This window comes from Haematobia irritans, chromosome 5, assembly GCF_050003625.1.
Source record: "Haematobia irritans isolate KBUSLIRL chromosome 5, ASM5000362v1, whole genome shotgun sequence".
In the NCBI taxonomy this organism is placed as follows: Eukaryota; Metazoa; Arthropoda; class Insecta; order Diptera; family Muscidae; genus Haematobia; species Haematobia irritans.
The window spans coordinates 12148681-12170507 of NC_134401.1; the positions used below are offsets into that span (position 1 = coordinate 12148681).

Consider the following 21827-nt stretch of genomic DNA (forward strand, 5'->3'; position numbering starts at 1 on the left):
TGTCTTCCTTGAAATTAAACAAAAGAAAAACTGACCGGGATTAAGGGAGGTTGCTTTGCATTGGTGTAGAGATAATAGATCATATTGTGATAATATTTTGGGAACTATAAATACGCAGCAAAAAAATTTGGAAGTTCTTCTTAAGGCACAACTTTAAAAGCACTTCCACAAATTGTCTCCCAAAGATGTTCTTTATTTTAACAGCACAGGAAGTTCATTTGAGTCAATTTTTTATAACTCGCTTTTTTCATATTTTTAATGGGAAATTTAAAATTTTATTTGTTTTAAATGGGTTAAAAACAGATTAAAAGTTAAAAAATAGAGCAAATTATTTAAAGTTTGCCGAAAAAATGCTAAATCCTTTCTAGAAAATTTTTTAAAAATATTTGATGTCAAACGTTCCAGACAAGCGTTATAATGCATTAAAAAAAATTAAAATTATTTATTCGTCAAAATATCAAAAAATTTCTTTATTCACATCCAAATCAATGGATTCGCATCAAACCTTAAGAAGTGATGCAAATTCAGTGCAACGGCTGTTGAAATGGTGGACATCCGTCCTATGACAAGCCCATGTCAAAATCATCGCTTAAATATGCGCCAAATTTTGCATCACTTTCGGATCCAAAAAGAACATTTTCACAATTTTTTGGCGACGCTTTTTTTGCTGTGTAAGTGATTCCCCAATCTAATTTTACCATTATAAAGGGTGATTTGTTAAGAGCTTGATAACTTTTTTTTTTTAAAAAACGCATAAAATTTGCAAAATCTCATCGGTTCTTTATTTGAAACGTTAGATTGGTCCATGACATTTACTTTTTGAAGATAATTTCATTTAAATGTTGACCGCGGCTGCGTCTTAGGTGGTCCATTCGGAAAGTCCAATTTTGGGCAACTTTTTCGAGCATTTCGGCCGGAATAGCCCGAATTTCTTCGGAAATGTTGTCTTCCAAAGCTGGAATAGTTGCTGGCTTATTTCTGTAGACTTTAGACTTGACGTAGCCCCACAAAAAATAGTCTAAAGGCGTCAAATCGCATGATCTTGGTGGCCAACTTACCGGTCCATTTCTTGAGATGAATTGTTCTCCGAAGTTTTCCCTCAAAATGGCCATAGAATCGCGAGCTGTGTGGCATGTAGCGCCATCTTGTTGAAACCACATGTCAACCAAGTTCAGTTCTTCCATTTTTGGCAACAAAAAGTTTGTTAGCATCGAACGATAGCGATCGCCATTCACCGTAACGTTGCGTCCAACAGCATCTTTGAAAAAATACGGTCCAATGATTCCACCAGCGTACAAACCACACCAAACAGTGCATTTTTCGGGATGCATGGGCAGTTCTTGAACGGCTTCTGGTTGCTCTTCACTCCAAATGCGGCAATTTTGCTTATTTACGTAGCCATTCAACCAGAAATGAGCCTCATCGCTGAACAAAATTTGTCGATAAAAAAGCGGATTTTCTGCCAACTTTTCTAGGGCCCATTCACTGAAAATTCGACGTTGTGGCTCGTTAGTAAGTCTATTCATGATGAAATGTCAAAGCATACTGAGCATCTTTCTCTTTGACACCATGTCTGAAATCCCACGTGATCTGTCAAATACTAATGCATGAAAATCCTAACCTCAAAAGAATCACCCTTTAAAATGTGGCTGAATTTTAACAAAAAAGTGGTAAAGTGTAAAAATGAGGCGCATAAATAAAAACAAGTATATACGGCCGTAAGTTCGGCCAGGCCGAATCTTATGTACCCTCCACCATGGATTGCGTAGAAACTTCTACGAAAGACTGTCATCCACAAATTTTACTCACATGGTTGTTAAATATCATATACTACCACCACGTATCAAATTTTAACCAGATCGGATGAATTTTGCTCCTCCAAGATGCTCCGGAGGTCAAATCTGGGGATCGGTTTATATGGGAGCTATATATATTTATGGATCGATATGGACCAATTTTCGCATGGTTGTTAGAGGCCATATGCTTAAAACACGTACAAAAATTTCAACCGGATCGGATGAATTCTGCTCCTCCAAGAGGCTCCGGAGGTCAAATCTGGAGATCGGTTTATATGGGAGCTATATATAATTATGGACCGATATGGACCAATTTTTGCATGGTTGTTAGAGACCATAAACTAACACCACGTACCAAATTTCAATTGGATCGGATGAATTTTGCTCCTCCAAGAGGCTCCGGAGGTCAAATCTGGGGATCGGTTTATATGGGAGCTATATATAATTATGGACCGATATGGACCAATTTTTGCATGGATGTTAGAGACCATATGCTGACACCACGTATCAAATTTCAACCGAATCGGAAGAATTCTGCTCCTCCAAGAGGCTCCGGAGGTCAAATCTAGAGATCGGTTTATATGGGAGCTATATATAATTATGGACCGATATGGACCAGTTTTTGCATGGTTGTTAGAGACCGTATACTAAGACCACGTACCAAATTTCAACCGGATCGGATGAATTTTGCCCCTCCAAGCGGCTTCGGAGGTCAAATCTGGGGATCGGTTTATATGGGGGCTATACGTAAACGTAGTCCGATATGGCCCATTTTCAATACCATCCGACCTACATCAATAACAACTACTTGTGCCAAGTTTCAAGTCGATAGCTTGTTTCGTTCGGAAGTTAGCGTGATTTCCACAGACGGACGGACAGCCGGACAGACGGACAGACGGACGGACGGACGGACATGCTTAGATCGACTCAAAATTTCACCACGACCCAGAATATATATACTTTATGGGGTCTTAGAGCAATATTTCGATGTGTTACAAACGGAATGACAAAGTTAATATACCCCCATCCTATGGTGGAGGGTATAAAAACGTATGTCCCTTCATTTCTTAAAATTTTTATCATTTAAATAGTTGACCTAACTCCTTGGGCAAAAAATTGAAAGACCGCCAAAATTTAATTTTCACCCGGAATCCATTAATCACAATTTCTTTTCTACATGGTGCCACATTTCAAAACAATTATTATGAAAATGGAAAAAAAAACTTTGGCAAAATTGTATTTTGGGTCACGGACACGGTTGCCACTCGCGCCAAAAATAATCTACCAAAATTTTAAAAAAATTTTCCAAAATTCTATCAAACTTAAAAAAAATCATGATTTTTGTGTATGGAAAATTTCGTCAAATTTTTATTTCTATAGAAAATTTATTTCAAAATTTCATTTCCATAGAAAATTTTGTAAAAATTTTATTTCTATAAAAAATTTTGTCAAAGTTTTATTTCTATAGAAAATTTTGTCAAAATATTATTTCTATAGAAAATTTTGTCAAAATTTTATTTCCATAGAAAATTTTGTCAAAATTTTATTTCTATAAAAAATTTTGTCAAAATTTTATTTCTATAGAAAATTTTGTCAAAATTTTATTTCTATAGAAAATTTTGTCAAAATTTTATTTCTATAGAAAATTTTGTCAAAATGTTATTTCTATAGAAAATTTTGTCAAAATTTTATTTCTATAGAAAATTTTATCAAAATTTATTTCTATAGAAAATTTTGTCAAAATTTTATTTCTATAGAAAATTTTGTCAAAATTTTATTTCTATAGAAAATGTTGTCAAAATTTTATTTCTATAGAACATTTTGTCAAAATTTTATTTCTATAGAAAATTTTGTCAAAATTTTATTTCTATAGAAAATTTTGTCAAAATTTTATTTCTATAGAAAATTTATTTCAAAATTTTATTTCTATAGATTTTTTTTTCAAAATTTTATTTCTATAGAAAATTTATTTCAAAATTTTATTTCTATAGAATTTTTTTTTTTCAAAATTTTATTTCTATAGAAGATTTTGTCAAAATTTTATTTCTATAAAAAATTTTGTCAAAATTTTATTTCTATAGAAGATTTTGTCAAAATTTTATTTCTATAAAAAATTTGTTAATGTTTTATTTCTATAGAAAATTTTGTCAAAATTTTATTTCTATAGAAAATTTTGTCAAAATTTTATTTCTATAGAAAATTTTGTCAAAATTTTATTTCTATAGAAAATACAATAGTTATCATGCCGGCCTTGCATGGGTTCAGTCCCAGTTTCGGCCAAACCCCAAAAGGTTTTTCAGCGTTGGAATACCTCAGATAACATTTCTGAATTTTCAAAGCTTCTATTTCGGTTAGACATTGTTAACAAACAACTTATAACCATTATCCCCATGTCTGTTTCCTTATCATACCATCTACAAGGGGCTTACCATTAAATCTAGCACCATATCCAAACTCATTCAAAATATCTAAAGTCTGCACTCTTACAATTCCCTACGATAAGACGATAACAAAATAGCTCTTGAGTATGAAGTATGGAAATTGTAGGGTTCTAAGGGTTGTGAAAGTTCCTATAAAAGTGCAACACATTTCGTAGATCAAGCATCATTAGTTTCTGTGGTCTTTTGGGAACATTTGAGCTATGCGTTTCTTCATTGCCTTTGCTGCCCTCTTTGTGGCTGGCTGTTCAGCTGCCGTACCTCGTATGCCTCGTTTGGATGGTCGTATTGTTGGAGGCTTCGAAACCGACATCAAGGATGTGCCCTTCCAAGTATCCCTTCAAAATGGATGGCATTACTGTGGAGGTTCCTTGATTGCCAAACGCTTTGTTCTTACTGCTGCTCACTGTACCGATGGCGATTCCGAATTCTATCCCAACTTCAATGTTCGCCTTGGATCTTCTTATTCCAGAAATGGTGGTCTCTTGGTTAAACCCGTTCGCATCCATCAACATCACAAATATGATGGCAGCACTGTTGACTACGATTTCTCCATTTTGGAATTGGAGGACTATGACGAAACTGTCTTGCCTTTCGAATTGACCTATGCCAAATTGCCTTCTGGTGATGATTTAGCCGATGGTACTCTCCTAACCGTTTCCGGCTGGGGTAACACCAAGAATCCCAACGAAGACAATTCAGTTTTGAGAGCTGTCCAAGTACCCAAAGTAAGCAAGGATGTGTGCGAAAAGGCATACAGTGGTTTCGGAGTCATTACCGATCGTATGTTGTGCGCTGGCTATCCTCAAGGTGGTAAGGATTCTTGCCAAGGTGATTCTGGTGGCCCAATGTCTCGTGAAGGTACTTTGTACGGTGTTGTCTCCTGGGGTTACGGTTGCGCTGAACCCAACTACCCTGGTGTCTATGCTCGTGTCTCATCTGTCTTGCCTTGGATTGCCGAAAAAACTGGTCTTTCCTTGTAAATCGATGAACTGAGGACATTTGATCTTACAACAAAATTCTAATGTTAAATTTAAATACATGAAAAATATTTGCTAAATATAAAATCCGATGTTTTATTTCTTCCTTGGAATTAAATCAAAGAAAAACTAATTGGGATTAAGTTAGGTTGCTTTGCATTGGCATAGAGCTTATTGTGATATAATTTTGGGAACTATAAATAAGTGATTCCCCAATCTAATTTTACCAGTATACAATGTGGATGAAATTTAAGGAAAAATGGCAAAGTGCAAAAATGAGGCTCATAAATAAAAAACCTTATATCTCCTCATTTCTTAAAATTTAACTCATTTAAATAGTTGACCTAACTCCTTGGGCACAAAATAGAAAGACCGCCAAAATTTAATTTTCGCCCGGAATCCATTCATCACAATTTCTTTTCTACATGGTGCCACATTTCAAATCAAAGTTTTTGTAGAAAGAAGTCGGAATTATAGGCCGACAACTATTAGGTTTTACACCATCGCACCCCGTTCGTCCCGGGAAACAGTTTTGAGACAATCAAAAAAATTAAATGTCTCAAAACTGTTAACAAAATAATTGAGGCACACGGTTGCCACTCGTGCCAAAAATAAGCTACCAATATTTTAAGAAAAATTTTCCAAAATTTGATCAAACTTTAAAAAAAATCATGATATACAAACTATGGAAAATTTCGTTAAAAATTTATTTCTATAGAAAATTTTGTTAAAATTTTATTTTTATGGAAAATTTTGTCAAAATATTAGTTTTATAGAAAATTTTCTGAAAATTTGATTTCTATATAAAATTTTCTCAAAATTTTATTTCTTTAGAAAATTTTGACAAAATTTTATTTCTATAGAAAATTTTGTCAAAATTTTATTTCTGTAGAAAATTTTGCCAACATTTTATTTCTATAGAAAATTTTCTAAAAATTTTATTTCTTTAGAAAATTTTGTCAAAATTTTATTTCTTTAGAAAATTTTGTCAAAATTTTATTTCTATAGAAAATCTTGTCAAAATTTTATTTTTATGGAAAATTTTGTCAAAATTTTATTTCTATAGAAAATTTTGTAAAAATTTTATTTCTTTAGAAAATTTTGTCAAAATTTTATTTCTATAGAAAGTTTTTGCAAACTTGTATTTCTATAGAAAATTTTGTCAAAATTTTATTTCTACAGAAAATTTTTGCAAAATTTTATTTATATAGAAAATTTTGTCAAAATTTTAGTTTTATAGAAATTTTTTGCAAAATTTTATTTTTATAGAAAATTTTTCCAAAATTTTATTTCTATAGAAAATTGTTGCAAAATTTTATTTCTATAGAAAATTTTGTCATTTTTTTTTTTTGGAAAAATTTTATTTTTATAGAAAATTTTGTAAAAATTTTATTTCTTTAGGAAATTTTTTCAAAATTTTATTTCTATAGAAAATCTTGTCAAAATTTTATTTCTATGGAAAATTTTGTCAAACTTTATTTCTATAGAAAATTTTGTCAAAATTTTATTTCTATAGAAAATTTTGTCAAAATTTTATTTCTATGGAAAATTTTGTCAAATTTTATTTCTATAGAAAATTTTGTCAAAATTTTATTTCTATAGAAAATTTTGTCAAAATTTTATTTCTGTAGAAAATTTTGTCAAAATTTTATTTCTATAGAAAATTTTGTCAAAATTTTATTTCTATATAAAATTTTGTTAAAATTTTATTTCTATATAAAATTTTGACAAAATTTTATTTCTTTATAAAATTTTGTCAAAATTTTATTTCTATAGAAAATTTTGTCAAAATTTTATTTCTATAGAAAATTTTTGCAAAATTTTATTTCTATAAAAAATTTTGTCAAATTTTGATTTCTATAGAAAATTTTGTCAAATTTTGATTTCTATAGAAAATTTTGTAAAAATTTTATTTCTATAGAAAATTTTGTCAAAATTTTATTTCTATAGAAAATCTTGTCAAAATTTTATTTCTATGGAAAATTTTGTCAAAGTTTATTTCTATAGAAAATTTTGTCAAAATTTTATTTCTATATAACATTTTGTCAAAATTTTATTTCTATATAAAATTTTGTCAACATTTTATTTCTATAGAAAATTTTGTCAAAATTTTATTTCTATAGAAAATTTTGTCAAAATTTTATTTCTATAGAAAATTTTGTCAAAATTTTATTTCTATAGAAAATTTTGTCAAAATTTTATTTCTATAGAAAATTTTGTCAAAATTTTATTTCTATAAAAAATTTTGTCAAATTTTGATTTCTATAGAAATTTTTTACAAAATTGTATTTCTATAGAAAATTTTTGCAAAATTTTATTTCTACAGAAAATTTTTGCAAAATTTTATTTATATAGAAAATTTTGTCAAAATTTTATTTCTATAGAAGATTTTTGCAAAATTTTATTTTTATAGAAAATTTTTGCAAAATTTTGTTTCTATAGAAAATTTTTGCAAAACTTTATTTCTATAGAAAATTTTGTCAAAATTTTATTTCTATAGAAAATTTTGTCAAAATTTTATTTCTATAGAAAATTTTGTCAAAAATTTATTTCTATAGAAAACTTTGTCAAAGTTTTATTTCTATAGAAAATTTTGTTAAAATTTTATTTTTATAGAAAATTTTGTCCAAATTTTATTTTTATAGAAAACTTTGTCAGAATTTTATTTCTATAAAAAATTTTGTCTAAATTTTATTTCTGTAGAAGATTTTATCAAAATTTTTTTTCTATAGCAAATTTTTTCAACATTTTATTTCTATGGAAAATTTTGTCCAAAATTTTATTCTATAGAAAATTTTGTGAAAAATTTTATTTCTATAGAAAAGTTTGTGAAAAATTTTATTTCTATCGAAAAATTTGTCAAAAATTTTATTTCTATAGAAAATTTTGTCAAAGTTTTATTTCTATAGAAAATTTTGTTAAAATTTTATTTCTATAGAAAATTTTGTCAAAATTGTATTTCTATAGAACATTTTGTCAAAATTTTATTTTTGTAAAAAATTTGGCAAAATTTTATTTCTGTAGAAGATTTTGTCAATATTTTTATTTCTATAAAAAATTTTGTTAAAATTTTATTTTTATAAAAATTTTTGTAAAAATTTTATTTCTGTAGAAGATTTTATCAAAATTTTATTTCTATAGAAAATTTTGTCAACATTTTATTTTTATAGAAAATTTTGTCAAAATTTTATTTTTATAGAAAAGTTGGTCAAAATTGTATTTCTATAGAAAATTGATGTACCTCTTATTTGGAAAGGTATATTTTGCAAAATCTACCAAAACATAATTGGAAAATTTTAGGTTTATCGCTTTCCGTGAACCACAAGTCCCGTGATCATTTCTCAGACCCTAAGCGCTTTTCGATATTGCACGTTTCTATAAATTCATCTCGACTACTGAACCCTGAAGTTCACTATCACTGGCACACAATCCACCAATAATAAAATCACAAATAAGATCATCTATAATAAATTTGTTAGCTTTCTCCAAAATCCAATAATTTCAAGTCATATATTGCTATAAATACCAGGTTACTCAGGGCTAGCAAAGCTCGCAATATAGAAAATAAATAACAAAACAAAGTCGTATTATTTTTCAAAACCCCAAATTAAGCCCTGAAAGTCCATACAGTGGTATAAACATCCTGGTTTTTAAGAGGTCAAACTATATAAAATATATATATAAAAGTCTTACTGTTGTTTTTTTCGCGCAGTAGTGCATATCACAAAACCCCCATTTTAGGAGCCTGAAAATATGCAAATATCTAATTGGAAAGTTTTAGTTTAGCGCCTTTTAGTATTGTTTTTTTGGAAATTCACTGCAAAATGTCCCAAGGTCGTTTCTCAGTGCTTTTTGATATTGCATTTTTTTATGATTTCACTTCAATTTCTTCTGCTGAACCCTGAAGTTCCATCTAGCTGGTCCACAATTCACCAATAATTAATATGAAGTTTCTTGGAACAAAAACACACATCGGTTCAGCTTAATGATATATACTTAAAAATTTTACACAAAATACTTTATTCGCAAATAAGATCAACTGCAATAGAATATTTACATTTAAATCTTCATTCCTTCGAACTGATGAGCTTTCTCCAAAATCCAATCACTTAAATTCCATACATTCGAATAAACTCCAGGATATTCAGGACGAGCACAACCAGCACCCCAAGACACAATACCTGCCAATTTATTACGAATTGCCAAAGGACCTCCAGAATCACCTTGACATGCATCTTTACCACCTATACCTCTAAGGCCGGCACATAACATTTGATCGGTTATGTCTCCATTATAATCTTCATTGCATAGATCTTGGCTAACAACCGGAACTTTAACTTCATACAATTCCAAAGGTGGATCACCGCCTTCTGTCAGTGTACCCCAACCAGTAACGGATGCCATAGCTCCAGCAATGGGAGCCGCATTTATCAACTCAATTGTACGTATTGTAAAACCATTCAGAGGTAATGGTACAGCCAATATCAATAGAGCAATATCATAGTTATACTTATTAGGATTATAGAGTTCATGCATAATAATTTCCTTAACGGGAACCATAACACCATCATTACCCATACGAAAATTGGAACCAGCTACCACTTTAAATTCACTGGGAACACTTGCTATAATACAATGGGCGGCTGTTATGATTATATTTTCGGAATATATGCAACCACCGCATATGTGCCAATAAGGAACTTCCGGATTGAATATGCTCTTCTTCCGTAAACTTATTTGATAGCCAAAGGCCCCAATATCGGCCGGTTGACCTCCAACAATACGAGACTCATAATTGTCCAATAGCTGGAAATTGTTATCCTCTGATGGTATGTTGTGACCTAAGGTCAATGGTAGACAAATAAGTAGAATGGCAAATTTCATATTTGCCGTATGAACAATGTTAGCCTAAAGAATTTCTAAACTATACTGATCTAAAGGTCATTATGGTCAATTGATATTGATATATGTACTAATGAGTTTGATAGATTTTTCATTTGTTCTTTGATAAAAATAACGCTTTATCATGATTTTTATCATACGCTATTTATTATCGTTATTTGTGCTAATATAGGATTCAGTAATTAGATTGTTGCGGGAAGTTTATTGGTTCCATAGATTATAATGGAATAAAAAAAGATTTCCTAAAAATATGCCACAATTTCAAACGATTATTCGACGCAATCAGCGTTATCGTTGAGAATTTCTAAAAGTTGGCAATAAAAAACAAGTATATATGGCCGTAAGTTCGGCCAGGCCGAAGCTTAAGTACCCTCCACTATGGATTGCGTAGAAACTTCTACTGAAGACTGTCATCCACAATCGAATTACTTGGGTAACACTTGCCGATGGCGAGGTATCTTAAAACTTCCTAACACCGTAATATATACCACATAGTCCATACGTGGTATATATTAAACTAAAAGGGCCGATTAAATACGTATATAATTAAGTTTAAAGTTTCTATAGATAGATTATTTTTGGCTCGAGTGGCAACCATGATTATGAACCGATATGGACCAATTTTTGTGTGATTGGGAATCGGCTATATATAACTATAGACCGATATGGACCAATTTTGGCATGGTTATTAGCGGCCTTATACTAACACCACGTTCCAAATTTCAACCGGATCGGATGAATTTTGCTCCTCTAAGAGGCTCCGGAGGTCAAATCTGGGGATCGGCTTATATGTGGGCTATATATAATTATGGACCGATATGGACCAATTTTGGCATGGTGGTTAGAGACAATATACTAACACCACGTACCAAATTTCAATCGGATCGGATGACTTTTGCTCCTCTAAGAGGCTCCGGAGGTAAAATCTGGGGATCGGTTTATATGGGGGCTATATATAATTATGGGCCGATGTGGACCAATTTGTGCATGGTTGTTAGAGACCATATACTTATAAAGGGTGATTCTTTTGAGGTTAGGATTTTCATGCATTAGTATTTGACAGATCACGTGGGATTTCAGACATGGTGTCAAAGAGAAAGATGCTCAGTATGCATTGACATTTCATCATGAATAGACTTACTAACGAGCAACGCTTGCAAATCATTGAATTTTATTACCAAAATCAGTGGCAGAAAATCCGCTTTTTTATCGACAAATTTTGTTCAGCGATGAGGCACATTTCTGGTTGAATGGCTACGTAAATAAGCAAAATTGCCGCATTTGGAGTGAAGAGCAACCAGAAGCCGTTCAAGAACTGCCCATGCATCCCGAAAAATGCACTGTTTGGTGTGGTTTGTACGCTGGTGGAATCATTGGACCGTATTTTTTCAAAGATGCTGTTGGACGCAACGTTACGGTGAATGGCGATCGCTATCGTTCGATGCTAACAAACTTTTTGTTGCCAAAAATGGAAGAACTGAACTTGGTTGACATGTGGTTTCAACAAGATGGCGCTACATGCCACACAGCTCGCGATTCTATGGCCATTTTGAGGGAAAACTTCGGAGAACAATTCATCTCAAGAAATGGACCGGTAAGTTGGCCACCAAGATCATGCGATTTGACGCCTTTAGACTATTTTTTGTGGGGCTACGTCAAGTCTAAAGTCTACAGAAATAAGCCAGCAACTATTCCAGCTTTGGAAGACAACATTTCCGAAGAAATTCGGGCTATTCCGGCCGAAATGCTCGAAAAAGTTGCCCAAAATTGGACTTTCCGAATGGACCACCTAAGACGCAGCCGCGGTCAACATTTAAATGAAATTATCTTCAAAAAGTAAATGTCATGGACCAATCTAACGTTTCAAATAAAGAACCGATGAGATTTTGCAAATTTTATGCGTTTTTTTTTAAAAAAAAGTTATCAAGCTCTTAACAAATCACCCTTTACCATGTTCCATATTTCAGCCGGATCGGATGAAATTTGCTTCGCTTAGACCAATCGCAAGCCAAATTTGGGGGTCCGTTTATATGGGGGCTATACGTAAAAGGGGACCGATATCGACCAATTTTTGCATGTTTGTTAGAGACCATATACTAACACCATGTACCAAATTTCAGCCGGATCGGATGAAATTTGGTTATTTTAGAGGCTCCGAAAGCCGAATCGGGGGATCGGTTTTTATGGGGGCTATATGTAATTATGGACCGATATGGACCAATTTCTGCATGGTTGTTAGAGACCATATACTTATACCATGTACCAAATTTCAGCCGGATCGGATGAAATTTGCTTCTCTTAGAACAATCGCAAGCCAAATTTGGGGGTCCGTTTATATGGGGGCTATACGTAAAAGAGGACCGATATCGATCAATTTTTGCATGTTTGTTAGAGACCATATACTAACACCATGTATCAAATTTCAGCCGGATCGGAGAATATTTGCTTCTCTTAGAGCAATCGCAAGCCAAATTTGGGGGTCCGTTGGGGGCTATACGTAAAAGTGGACCGATATGGCCCATTTGCAATACCATCTGACCTACATCAATAAAAACTACTTGTGTCAAGTTTCAAGCCGATAGCTTGTTTCGTTCGGAAGTTAGCGTGATTTCAACAGACGGACGGACGGACATGATCTGATCGACTCAGAATTTCACCACGACCCAGAATATATATACTTTATGGGGTCTTGGAGCAATATTTCGATGTGTTACAAACTGAATGACAAAGTTAATATACCCCCATCCTATGGTGGAGGGTATAAAAAGAAGTTATTTCACTACGATGAAATTCAACAATTAAATGCATTTAATTGTTGAATTTCCTTAACCCTGTAATGCCCAAGCCCGCCTTTAGGCGGTCTTCATTTAATAAGGAAGCTTTTAGTAAGACACACCTTAAGACAACAAAAATGGGTAAGATAAAAAGAAAACTTCGTTAACCCTTATATTATGTTGGGGTCATTTGATGACCCACATCGCATTTTTCATCAGCGCATTTCTTACTGTTGAAATATAAATAAAAGTTCTTACTACTCAGTGCATAATTTGTTGACATGTACTGAATTCTTGCTGAGTAGTAAGAACTTTTAAAATATATTCCAACAATAAGAAATGCGCTGATGAAAAATACCATATGGGTCATCAGATGACCCCAACGTAATATAAGGGTTAAAACTGTTCAAGAGGCTTTGCAGCATATACTGAATTTTACCGTATAATTTTTTCTTGTTTAGTTTCCTTGCTTGCTTTCGTTAACATTGAAAATTTAATCAGCTGGCAAAAAATTTGAGGCATTAAAGGGTTAATGAAAAAGTGTGTCACTTTTTGTGCCACTTTTTTTAAAAGTATACCTCCCTTTATGGCTTGTGACATTTTTGGTGTCACTTTGTAAAATTTCCTAACGGTAAAACTGTTTATATTTTATTGAAAATCGCTTCTTGAAATTGGTAGCTCAGCGGAGTAACGAAACCTACACACTCAACAAATTTTTATTTGTATACTTTTAGGCGGTATATGTCTCCGCTTCAAAAGATCATGGTACGAATAGGGAAAATGCTCACAAATACAGTATTTAAAAAAATTAATTAAAAATTGGTAAAACATAACAAAAAAATGCCAAAAACATTAAAAAAGAATAACGTTTAGTGGCACATCGGTGACATTGATAGCAATGGATTGTAAAAGCATTTAGTTTGGGTTAATATGCCCCTCTGTTACACCCATTTCCTTCTGGTATATACTGAAACATGAAATCTAACACAGTACGTATTTCCCAATAGTGCCAATCGTGGAGAAAGGCGGAGGATGACGTGTTTGATCACTACTAGGTCAGATTATGCATAAATAACAGCCGTCTATGAACAATCAGATTAAGATTTTAATTGCATTAAAAAAAAATCCATTAACAATTTTTTTAATCCTATTAAATTTTGTCTTAATTAAAAAAACAATGACTTATAAAAATTAATTGTAAAGAAATTCTCATATCTGTAATTGAAGAAATCTCAATTAATTGGATTAGATAATTTCGTGATTGAAGGCAAAAAATACCTTTTCTCTAAGTCAAGGAATATCTGCGCCATTTAGTGATAATCGACACATAAGCCATTGGGACACCACAGTAACAGTCGAATCAGTAGAGTATGCCCGCTGAACGTATTCAGAAGGAGGCACACGTTAAATTTGGATCAATTAATTTTTTTCATTGACGATAATGGTTGTTACTACAATTTCCGTGATTGACGAAATTTAAATCAAACATTAATTTGATCATTTAATTTCGTGATTGAAAACAAAAAAATAATTTTTTTCTGTGCAATTTAAAACCCAGCTGCAATAAAATTAAAACAAATACACAGAACAATATTTTTTTAACTAAAATTTTAATTGAATCTGAAAAACATCCATTAAATGTTCATTATCCCCCATGTTCCTAAACTCGGAATCGCAAATAGCAAAAAATCTTAGTTCTCTTTAGTGAGAAGTTCTAACCAAAATTGTATTCGAGTCCGAGAGTATCTCTATTTTTTCGTTACAAGAAAAATAAATGCTTGCAATTTGCTATTCCGAACGTCGGGGTATATATATATATATATATATATATATATATATATATATATATATATATATATATATATATATATATATATATATATATATATATATATATATATATATATATATATATATATATATATATATATATATATATATATATATATATATATATATATATATATATATATATATATATATATATATATATATATATATATATATATATATATATATATATATATATATATATATATATATATATATATATATATATATATGTGTGTATATAAAAGACATAGCGGCACATGTGTGGATATGTATATATATATATGTATATATATATGTATATATATATATATATATGTATATATATATATATATATATATATATATATATATATATATATATATATATATATATATATATATATATATATATATATATATATATATATATATATATATATATATATATATATATATATATATATATATATATATATATATATATATATATATATATATATATATATATATATATATATATATATATATATATATATATATATATATATATATATATATATATATATATATATATATATATATATATATATATATATATATATATATATATATATATATATATATATATATATATATATATATATATATATATATATAAAATCGCTATACATGGTTACTTCTCAAACGTGCCTAAAAGTATATCACACTTTAGTAAGATTTATAAATACTTTTATACGTAACCCAACATATATTTTATGTATTGGTTGTTAAATATGAACATTAATGCAAACATATCACAAAACACTATGTTATACACTGAAAGAAGAGTTTTCTTTTCTGGGGAACGAATTTTTAAGCCAAGTTTTCTTTTAACGCTAAAATTTTTTCTTTTTAAACGAGATAAATAATATTATCGATAATCTGAGGATCTTGCTCTTGCAAACAATAATTTAGGGCGTTTTCGTTTCGCAAAAAATATGTTGCCCTGGTGTTACACTACTTTTTCCCTCAAATAATAGTGTCATTCCAAAGATATTGTTAATTCATAATATTGTGAGGGATACAGGATCCAAAATCTATGACAGTGTCCTTTATATTTGGCAATCAATTTCGAGAATGTTGCACCTTTTTTCCCAATCGAAATCGCCATTAGATTAAAGTGGTATTTCTTTTGTCAAAAATTTTGTTCCGGAGGAATAAAATATTTTTATTAGAAGACCAGCGAATTTAAATTATGAGCTGTACAAAAATACAAGGACAGACATACAGACGGACATCATCAAATCGACTCAAAATTTAATTCTAAGACGATTGGTATACTCAGACCCTTCCTTTTAGCCATTACATAGGAATGCTGAAATTTATTGCACTCAAAATACAGTGAACCCACCACGAAGGAAAGCTTTTGTTAATTTTGGAAAATTTTAACTGTATTACAAAAGCACATGTCACGCAGATTTCACAAAAAAAAATATTTTTAAACAAATTCAAGAAAACTAAATTACACATAATTAATATGTGTGATGTAAGAAAACTACATAGTTCAAAATTACAAAAATATCTTAGTACCATACAAAGTTCCAAATAGGCGCATTATTGATAAAACAAGCAATTATTACCCAAATAACCCAATATGTCATATATTAATTAAAAATTATTAACTATACAATTGAAATAATTAACTAGGCAAAACAACTATCGCAGTAGCTTATCAATATTCTCCATTATACATGAGTTAGTAAAATACATTTTCTCATAGCCCCTAAAAATATGGAACATTTTTATACCCACCACCATAGAATGGTCATTCCGTTTGTAGCACATCGAAATATCGATTTCCGACTATATATATTCTTGATCAGGGAGAAATTCTAAGACGATATAAGCATGTCAGTCTGTCAGTCTGTCCGTCTGGCCGTCTGTCTCTTGTAATCACGCTACAGTCTTCAATAATGGAGCTATCGTCCTGAAATTTGGCACGGAATCGTTTTTTGTCTGCACGCAGGCCAAGTTCGACGATGAGCTATATCGGTCCAGGTTTTGATACAGCTCCCATATAAACCGACTGCCCGATTCGGGGTCTTGGTCTTCTAGAATCCGTAGTTTTTATCCAATTTGCCTGAAATTGGAAATCTCGAGGTATTCTAAAGGGTGATACGGTCAATATAAACTTGACGTATTTCTTTCAATTTTGCATTTAAAAAACCTGAAAACCCCTCATTTTGAAGGTGTGTGTGTGTAGAATGTTGCTCCTATTTTGATTTTGGAATTCACTCTTCAGTTGTCAAAATGCCGTCCAAGCAAGAAGAGCAGCGTATCAAAATTTTGCTCGCGCATCGCGAAAATCCGAGCTACTCGCACGCAAAGCTGGCAAAACCGCTAAAAGTTGCCAAATCAACCGTTACAAATGTAATTAAAGTGTTTGGGGAACGTTTGTCGACAGCCAGGAAGTCTGGATCGGGGGGAAATCGAAAACCGGAAGCCGCTGAGACGACAAAGAGAGTTGCCGATAGTTTCAAGCGAAGCCCTAACCTCTCTCTCCGAGATGCCGCAAATAAGCTGGGTGTATCGTCTACAACCGTGCATCGAGCCAAAAAACGAGCCGGACTATCGACTTACAAGAAGGTAGTGACTCCAAATCGCGATGATAAACAAAATACGACGGCCAAAGCGCGATCCCGGAGGCTGTACACGACGATGCTGACGAAGTTTGACTGCGTGGTAATGGACGACGAAACCTACGTCAAAGCCGACTACAAGCAGCTTCCGGGACTGGAGTTTTATACGGCAAAAGGAAGGGGAAAGGTAGCAGATATTTTCAAGTACATAAAACTGTCAAAGTTCGCAAAGAAATATCTTGTTTGGCAAGCCATCTCTACCTGTGGCTTGAAAAGCAGCATTTTCATAGCTTCCGGGACTGTCAACCAAGAAATTTACGTGAAAGAGTGTTTGAATAAACGTCTGCTGCCTTTCCTGAAGAAACACGGTTATTCCGTACTGTTTTGGCCGGATTTGGCATCTTGCCATTACGGTAAAAAGGCCATGGAGTGGTACGCCGCCAACAACGTGCAGGTGGTTCCCAAGGACAAGAACCCTCCCAACACGCCAGAGCTCCGCCCAATTGAGAAATACTGGGCTATTGTCAAGCGGAACCTAAAGAAGAGCAAAAAAACTGCTAAGGACGAGCAGCAGTTCAAGGCAATCTGGCTTTCTGCGGTGGCTGTACAAAATCTGATGGCAGGTGTCAAGCGTGAGGCCCGGCAATTCGGATTTGGAAAAGCGAAAGCCTAACTGAATATTTTCCTGAATTTTATACTAATTGAATTTGAAAAACAAATTTAATTTGATTTTTTAAATAAACGATTTCACCGATTTACACGCGTTTTCCCTTGACCAAATTTTGACCGTAGCACCCTTTAGGACCATAAAGAGGTGTGCTGAAAATTGTGATTATAGGAACATGTTTTGATATAGCCCCCATATCGACCGATGTCCCAATTTTACTTCTTGGGCTTCTAGATGCCGTATTTTTTACCCGATTTGCTTGAAATTGGAAATCTCGAGGTATTCTTGGACCATAAAGAGGTTTGGCGAAAATGGTGAGTACCGGTCCATGTTTTCATATAGCCCCCATATAGACCGATCTCTCGATTTTACTTCTTGGGCTTCAAGATGCCGTATTTTTTACCCGATTTGCTTGAAATTGGAAATCTAGAGGTATTGTAGGACCATAAAGAGGCCGAATATATTGTGTATCAGTACAGTATCCAAAATCTGACCTAGACTTCATAGGTAGAATCTTTAAATTTATCTTCGGGAAAAGTACTGGTTGAGTTGATCTGCTTGGGAGAATATTTGTCATCAATTCCCCTTAAATTCTCTATATAGTAACCAGCTACGATGAAGAGTTTTCAAAGTAAACTATTATACTTTATTCATGATGGTGGGTATTTAAGATTGGATCCGGCCGAACTTACTACTGTATATACTTGTTTTTTAATAGTTTCCTTAATCCATTCATGCAAAAGAGAAAAATTTTTCTTTGGTTGTAGAATATTTTTATCAATCCACTTAAATCGCATAGAATATTAAACATTTTGTTACATTTGTTTTTTTTAATATATTTTTTGTATTGGTTCGGTGTAAAGTTGTTTTTTCTTATTACTTTTTATTTCCATTAATTCTCTTGTACTACATTTTCAATCCATTTTCCAAAATAAACCACATTAGCATAGACACCAGGATATTCAGGACGACCACAACCAGTGCCCCAGGAAATAATGCCCACCAATTCATTGTTTGGATTCATCAAAGGACCACCAGAATCATTTTGACAAGCATCACGACCTCCTGCAGCTACACCAGCACACAGCATACTTTCAGTTATGCGATCAAAACCATAAGCCTCTTCACACTGGCTATGATCGATAATGTTCACCTCGACTTCTTGAAGTTTTAAAGAATTGGCACCTCCCTCCGAGGTGGTACCCCAACCACTAAGAATAGCCTTAGAGCCTGCTTTTGGCTCCTCTACAGCCAACTTGGCCGATTTAATTGTATACAAATTCATATCCAATGGAGTGGCCAAAAATACCACAGCTATATCATTATCCGTTAAGGCAGGACTATAGGCTTCATGTACAACAACTTTTTCTACGATTCCAATAAAACCATCTGCCCCGGAACGATTATCACTACCGGCAACAACAACAAATGAATTCGCTTCCCGTTGATATACACAATGGGCTGCAGTCAGGATGGTTCGCTCATTATAGATAACTCCACCACATGCATGCATAAACGTGCATCCATCACATGTCTTATAACGCAATGATATTTGATATGGATGTTTAGCTATAGTCACTGCGCGACCTCCAATAATACGACCTTCACTTGTGGCGGCTGCCCAGGTGGAAGCCACAGTTACCGTAAATAAAACAACGAATACAAGAGACTTATACACCATATTGAAGTGATATTGATTACTAAATAATGCCAATAGAAAGCAATGACTCTAGGGTAGCATATTGAAATGGTTGCTGCTAAAATGTTTATCATAGTCGGATTATCAAATACACAAAGCTGCCGAATTTTGAATATTTGATAAGAATTTATAGTGTTTTTTTATGAGCAGCCTACAATTGATATTGAAATGGGGTAATATGAAGTTAAAAAAAACATACACGGAAAAATATTTTTGGGTTCTAGAAATATCCATTGATTTGTTGATGTCTTAGAAATTTTCCATTTCCGCAACTGTAAGTCCAAAAATCCATTGGACGTTATTGAAATTAAAAAGTATGATGGTTTTTAAGATTGAACCCATTTGTCACTTTTTTCAAGTGTTGACATTTTTGTGTCACGAAATACCACACAGTTTTGGGCCACCCTTTTACCATGTTGTGCCACTTTTAATTAAATATAATTTTGCTGATATAATTTTTGTACATTATAATTCCGGATTCGTTTAAAATTACCGATGTGATCGCTGCCTTAAGGCCGTTATAAAGTTTATTCCCCCATCACGCGAACATATACAAAAGCCTTGTAAAATCCATTTAATTCATATTTTTGATTTATAAAAATATATGACATTTTTTTAACAATAGTATGCCACCTTTTATTGCGAATGACACTTTGTACTAAATTCTAAACGGCAATGCCAAGGGCAAGATGTCTATACATGGGATATGTTGTGACGCCTGAAGATATGCAAAGAAATTCGTCTGTAGCGTAACGCCTGAAAATTTGCAAACAAAATTTAGTAGATAAACTCCCTACTTAAACTCCCTTAAACAGTTAATTTCTGGGATTAAATTACGATGAAATTGGAAAAGAAATGGTTATTGGGTTTATTTTGACTAAATCGAAAAAGCTCGACTTCGAAATTTCATATTATAAAACTTGTAAAATCCATGTAATTAGTTTTTTTTATGTATGTGACACTTTTTTTAACAATAGTATACCACCTTTTATTGTGAATGACACTTGTTGTGCCACTTTTTAAAAATTGTAAGCGGCAATATGTCTATACATGGAAAAAGTTGTGACGCCTGAATATATACCAAGAAATTCATCTGTAGTAGATAAACCGGTTAACGCTTAAAGATATGCAAAACAAATTGTAGTAGGTAAACAGGGTTCTCCCTTAAATAGTTAATTTCAGGGATTGATTTACAATGAAATTGGAGAAGTAATGGTCGTTGGGTTTATATCACTAAAAAAAAAAAAGATTTCGTCAAAAATAGTACCAATATTCAAGGACAAACATCGCCGAATTGACTCCAAATTTAATTCTGGGACGATTGCTATATTCAAACCCTTCGTTTTAGCCATTACATACGAATGCTGAAATTTATTACTCTCAAAACTTTTTTAACAATAGTATACCACAACCTTTTATTGTGAATGATACTTTTAAAAATTCTAAACGGCAACGATGAGGGCAAGATGCCTATACATGGGAAAAAGTTGTGACGCCTTAAGATATGAAATGAAATTTGTCTGTAGTAGATAAACCGGGTTCTCCCTTGAACTTGAATTCAATTTGAAAAAAAACGTCTTCAAAATTTCGTAGCAAATACCTTATAAAATCCATTTAATTCATATTTTTTTATTTGTAAAAATGTTTGACACTTTTTCACAATAGCTTGCCGCATTTTAGTGCGAGTGATATTTTTCAGAAATTCTAAAATATAACGCTGAGGGCCAAATGTCCATACATAGGAACGTTGGGCCATACATATATATGGAAATCATATCTATTTGGGAACAATTATGAGGTCTGAAGATTAGCAAAAAACGAGTTCTCCCTTGAACTTCAATTTATTTTGATATAATTAAATAAAAAATTAAGTAATTTTTTCATGGAAAAAAGTATAAAAATCCGTTTAATTATTTTATTTTTTTATTAAAAAAAAATAATAAATAATTAAAGGAACGTTGGGCCATACATTTATATGGGAATCATATCTATTTGGGAACAATTATTAGGTCTGAAGATTAGCAAAAAACGAGTTCTCCCTTGAACTTCAATTTATTTTGATATAATTAAATAAAAAATTAAGTAATTTTTTCATGGAAAAAAGTATAAAAATCCGTTTAATTATTTTTTTTTATTTTATT

The 21827-nt window shown here is 32.0% G+C and overlaps 3 protein-coding genes across 3 annotated transcripts; 1 reads left to right on the forward strand and 2 right to left on the reverse strand.

Moving 5' to 3' along the window:
• Positions 1 to 4394: 4394 nt before the first annotated feature.
• LOC142240941 (trypsin-1-like) lies at positions 4395 to 5301 on the forward strand. The gene has a single exon (XM_075312686.1). It carries the CDS (start codon positions 4438 to 4440, stop codon positions 5215 to 5217), a length of 780 nt encoding a protein of 259 aa, XP_075168801.1. The 5' UTR covers positions 4395 to 4437; the 3' UTR covers positions 5218 to 5301.
• A 3889-nt stretch (positions 5302 to 9190) lies between these two features.
• Positions 9191 to 10154, reverse strand: LOC142240933 (trypsin zeta-like). The gene has a single exon (XM_075312679.1). The coding sequence runs from the start codon at positions 10096 to 10098 to the stop codon at positions 9274 to 9276; it is 825 nt and encodes a 274-aa protein (XP_075168794.1). The 5' UTR covers positions 10099 to 10154; the 3' UTR covers positions 9191 to 9273.
• Positions 10155 to 18797: 8643 nt separating this feature from the next.
• On the reverse strand, positions 18798 to 19685 carry LOC142240939 (trypsin eta-like). The gene has a single exon (XM_075312684.1). The coding sequence runs from the start codon at positions 19666 to 19668 to the stop codon at positions 18880 to 18882; it is 789 nt and encodes a 262-aa protein (XP_075168799.1). The 5' UTR covers positions 19669 to 19685; the 3' UTR covers positions 18798 to 18879.
• Positions 19686 to 21827: the final 2142 nt, after the last annotated feature.

Coding starts and splice junctions, on each gene's coding strand:
- LOC142240939 (XM_075312684.1), bottom strand. CDS start 19,668: ATGGTGTATAAGTCTCTTGTATTCGTTGTTTTATTTACGGTAACTGTG.
- LOC142240941 (XM_075312686.1), top strand. CDS start 4,438: ATGCGTTTCTTCATTGCCTTTGCTGCCCTCTTTGTGGCTGGCTGTTCA.
- LOC142240933 (XM_075312679.1), bottom strand. CDS start 10,098: ATGAAATTTGCCATTCTACTTATTTGTCTACCATTGACCTTAGGTCAC.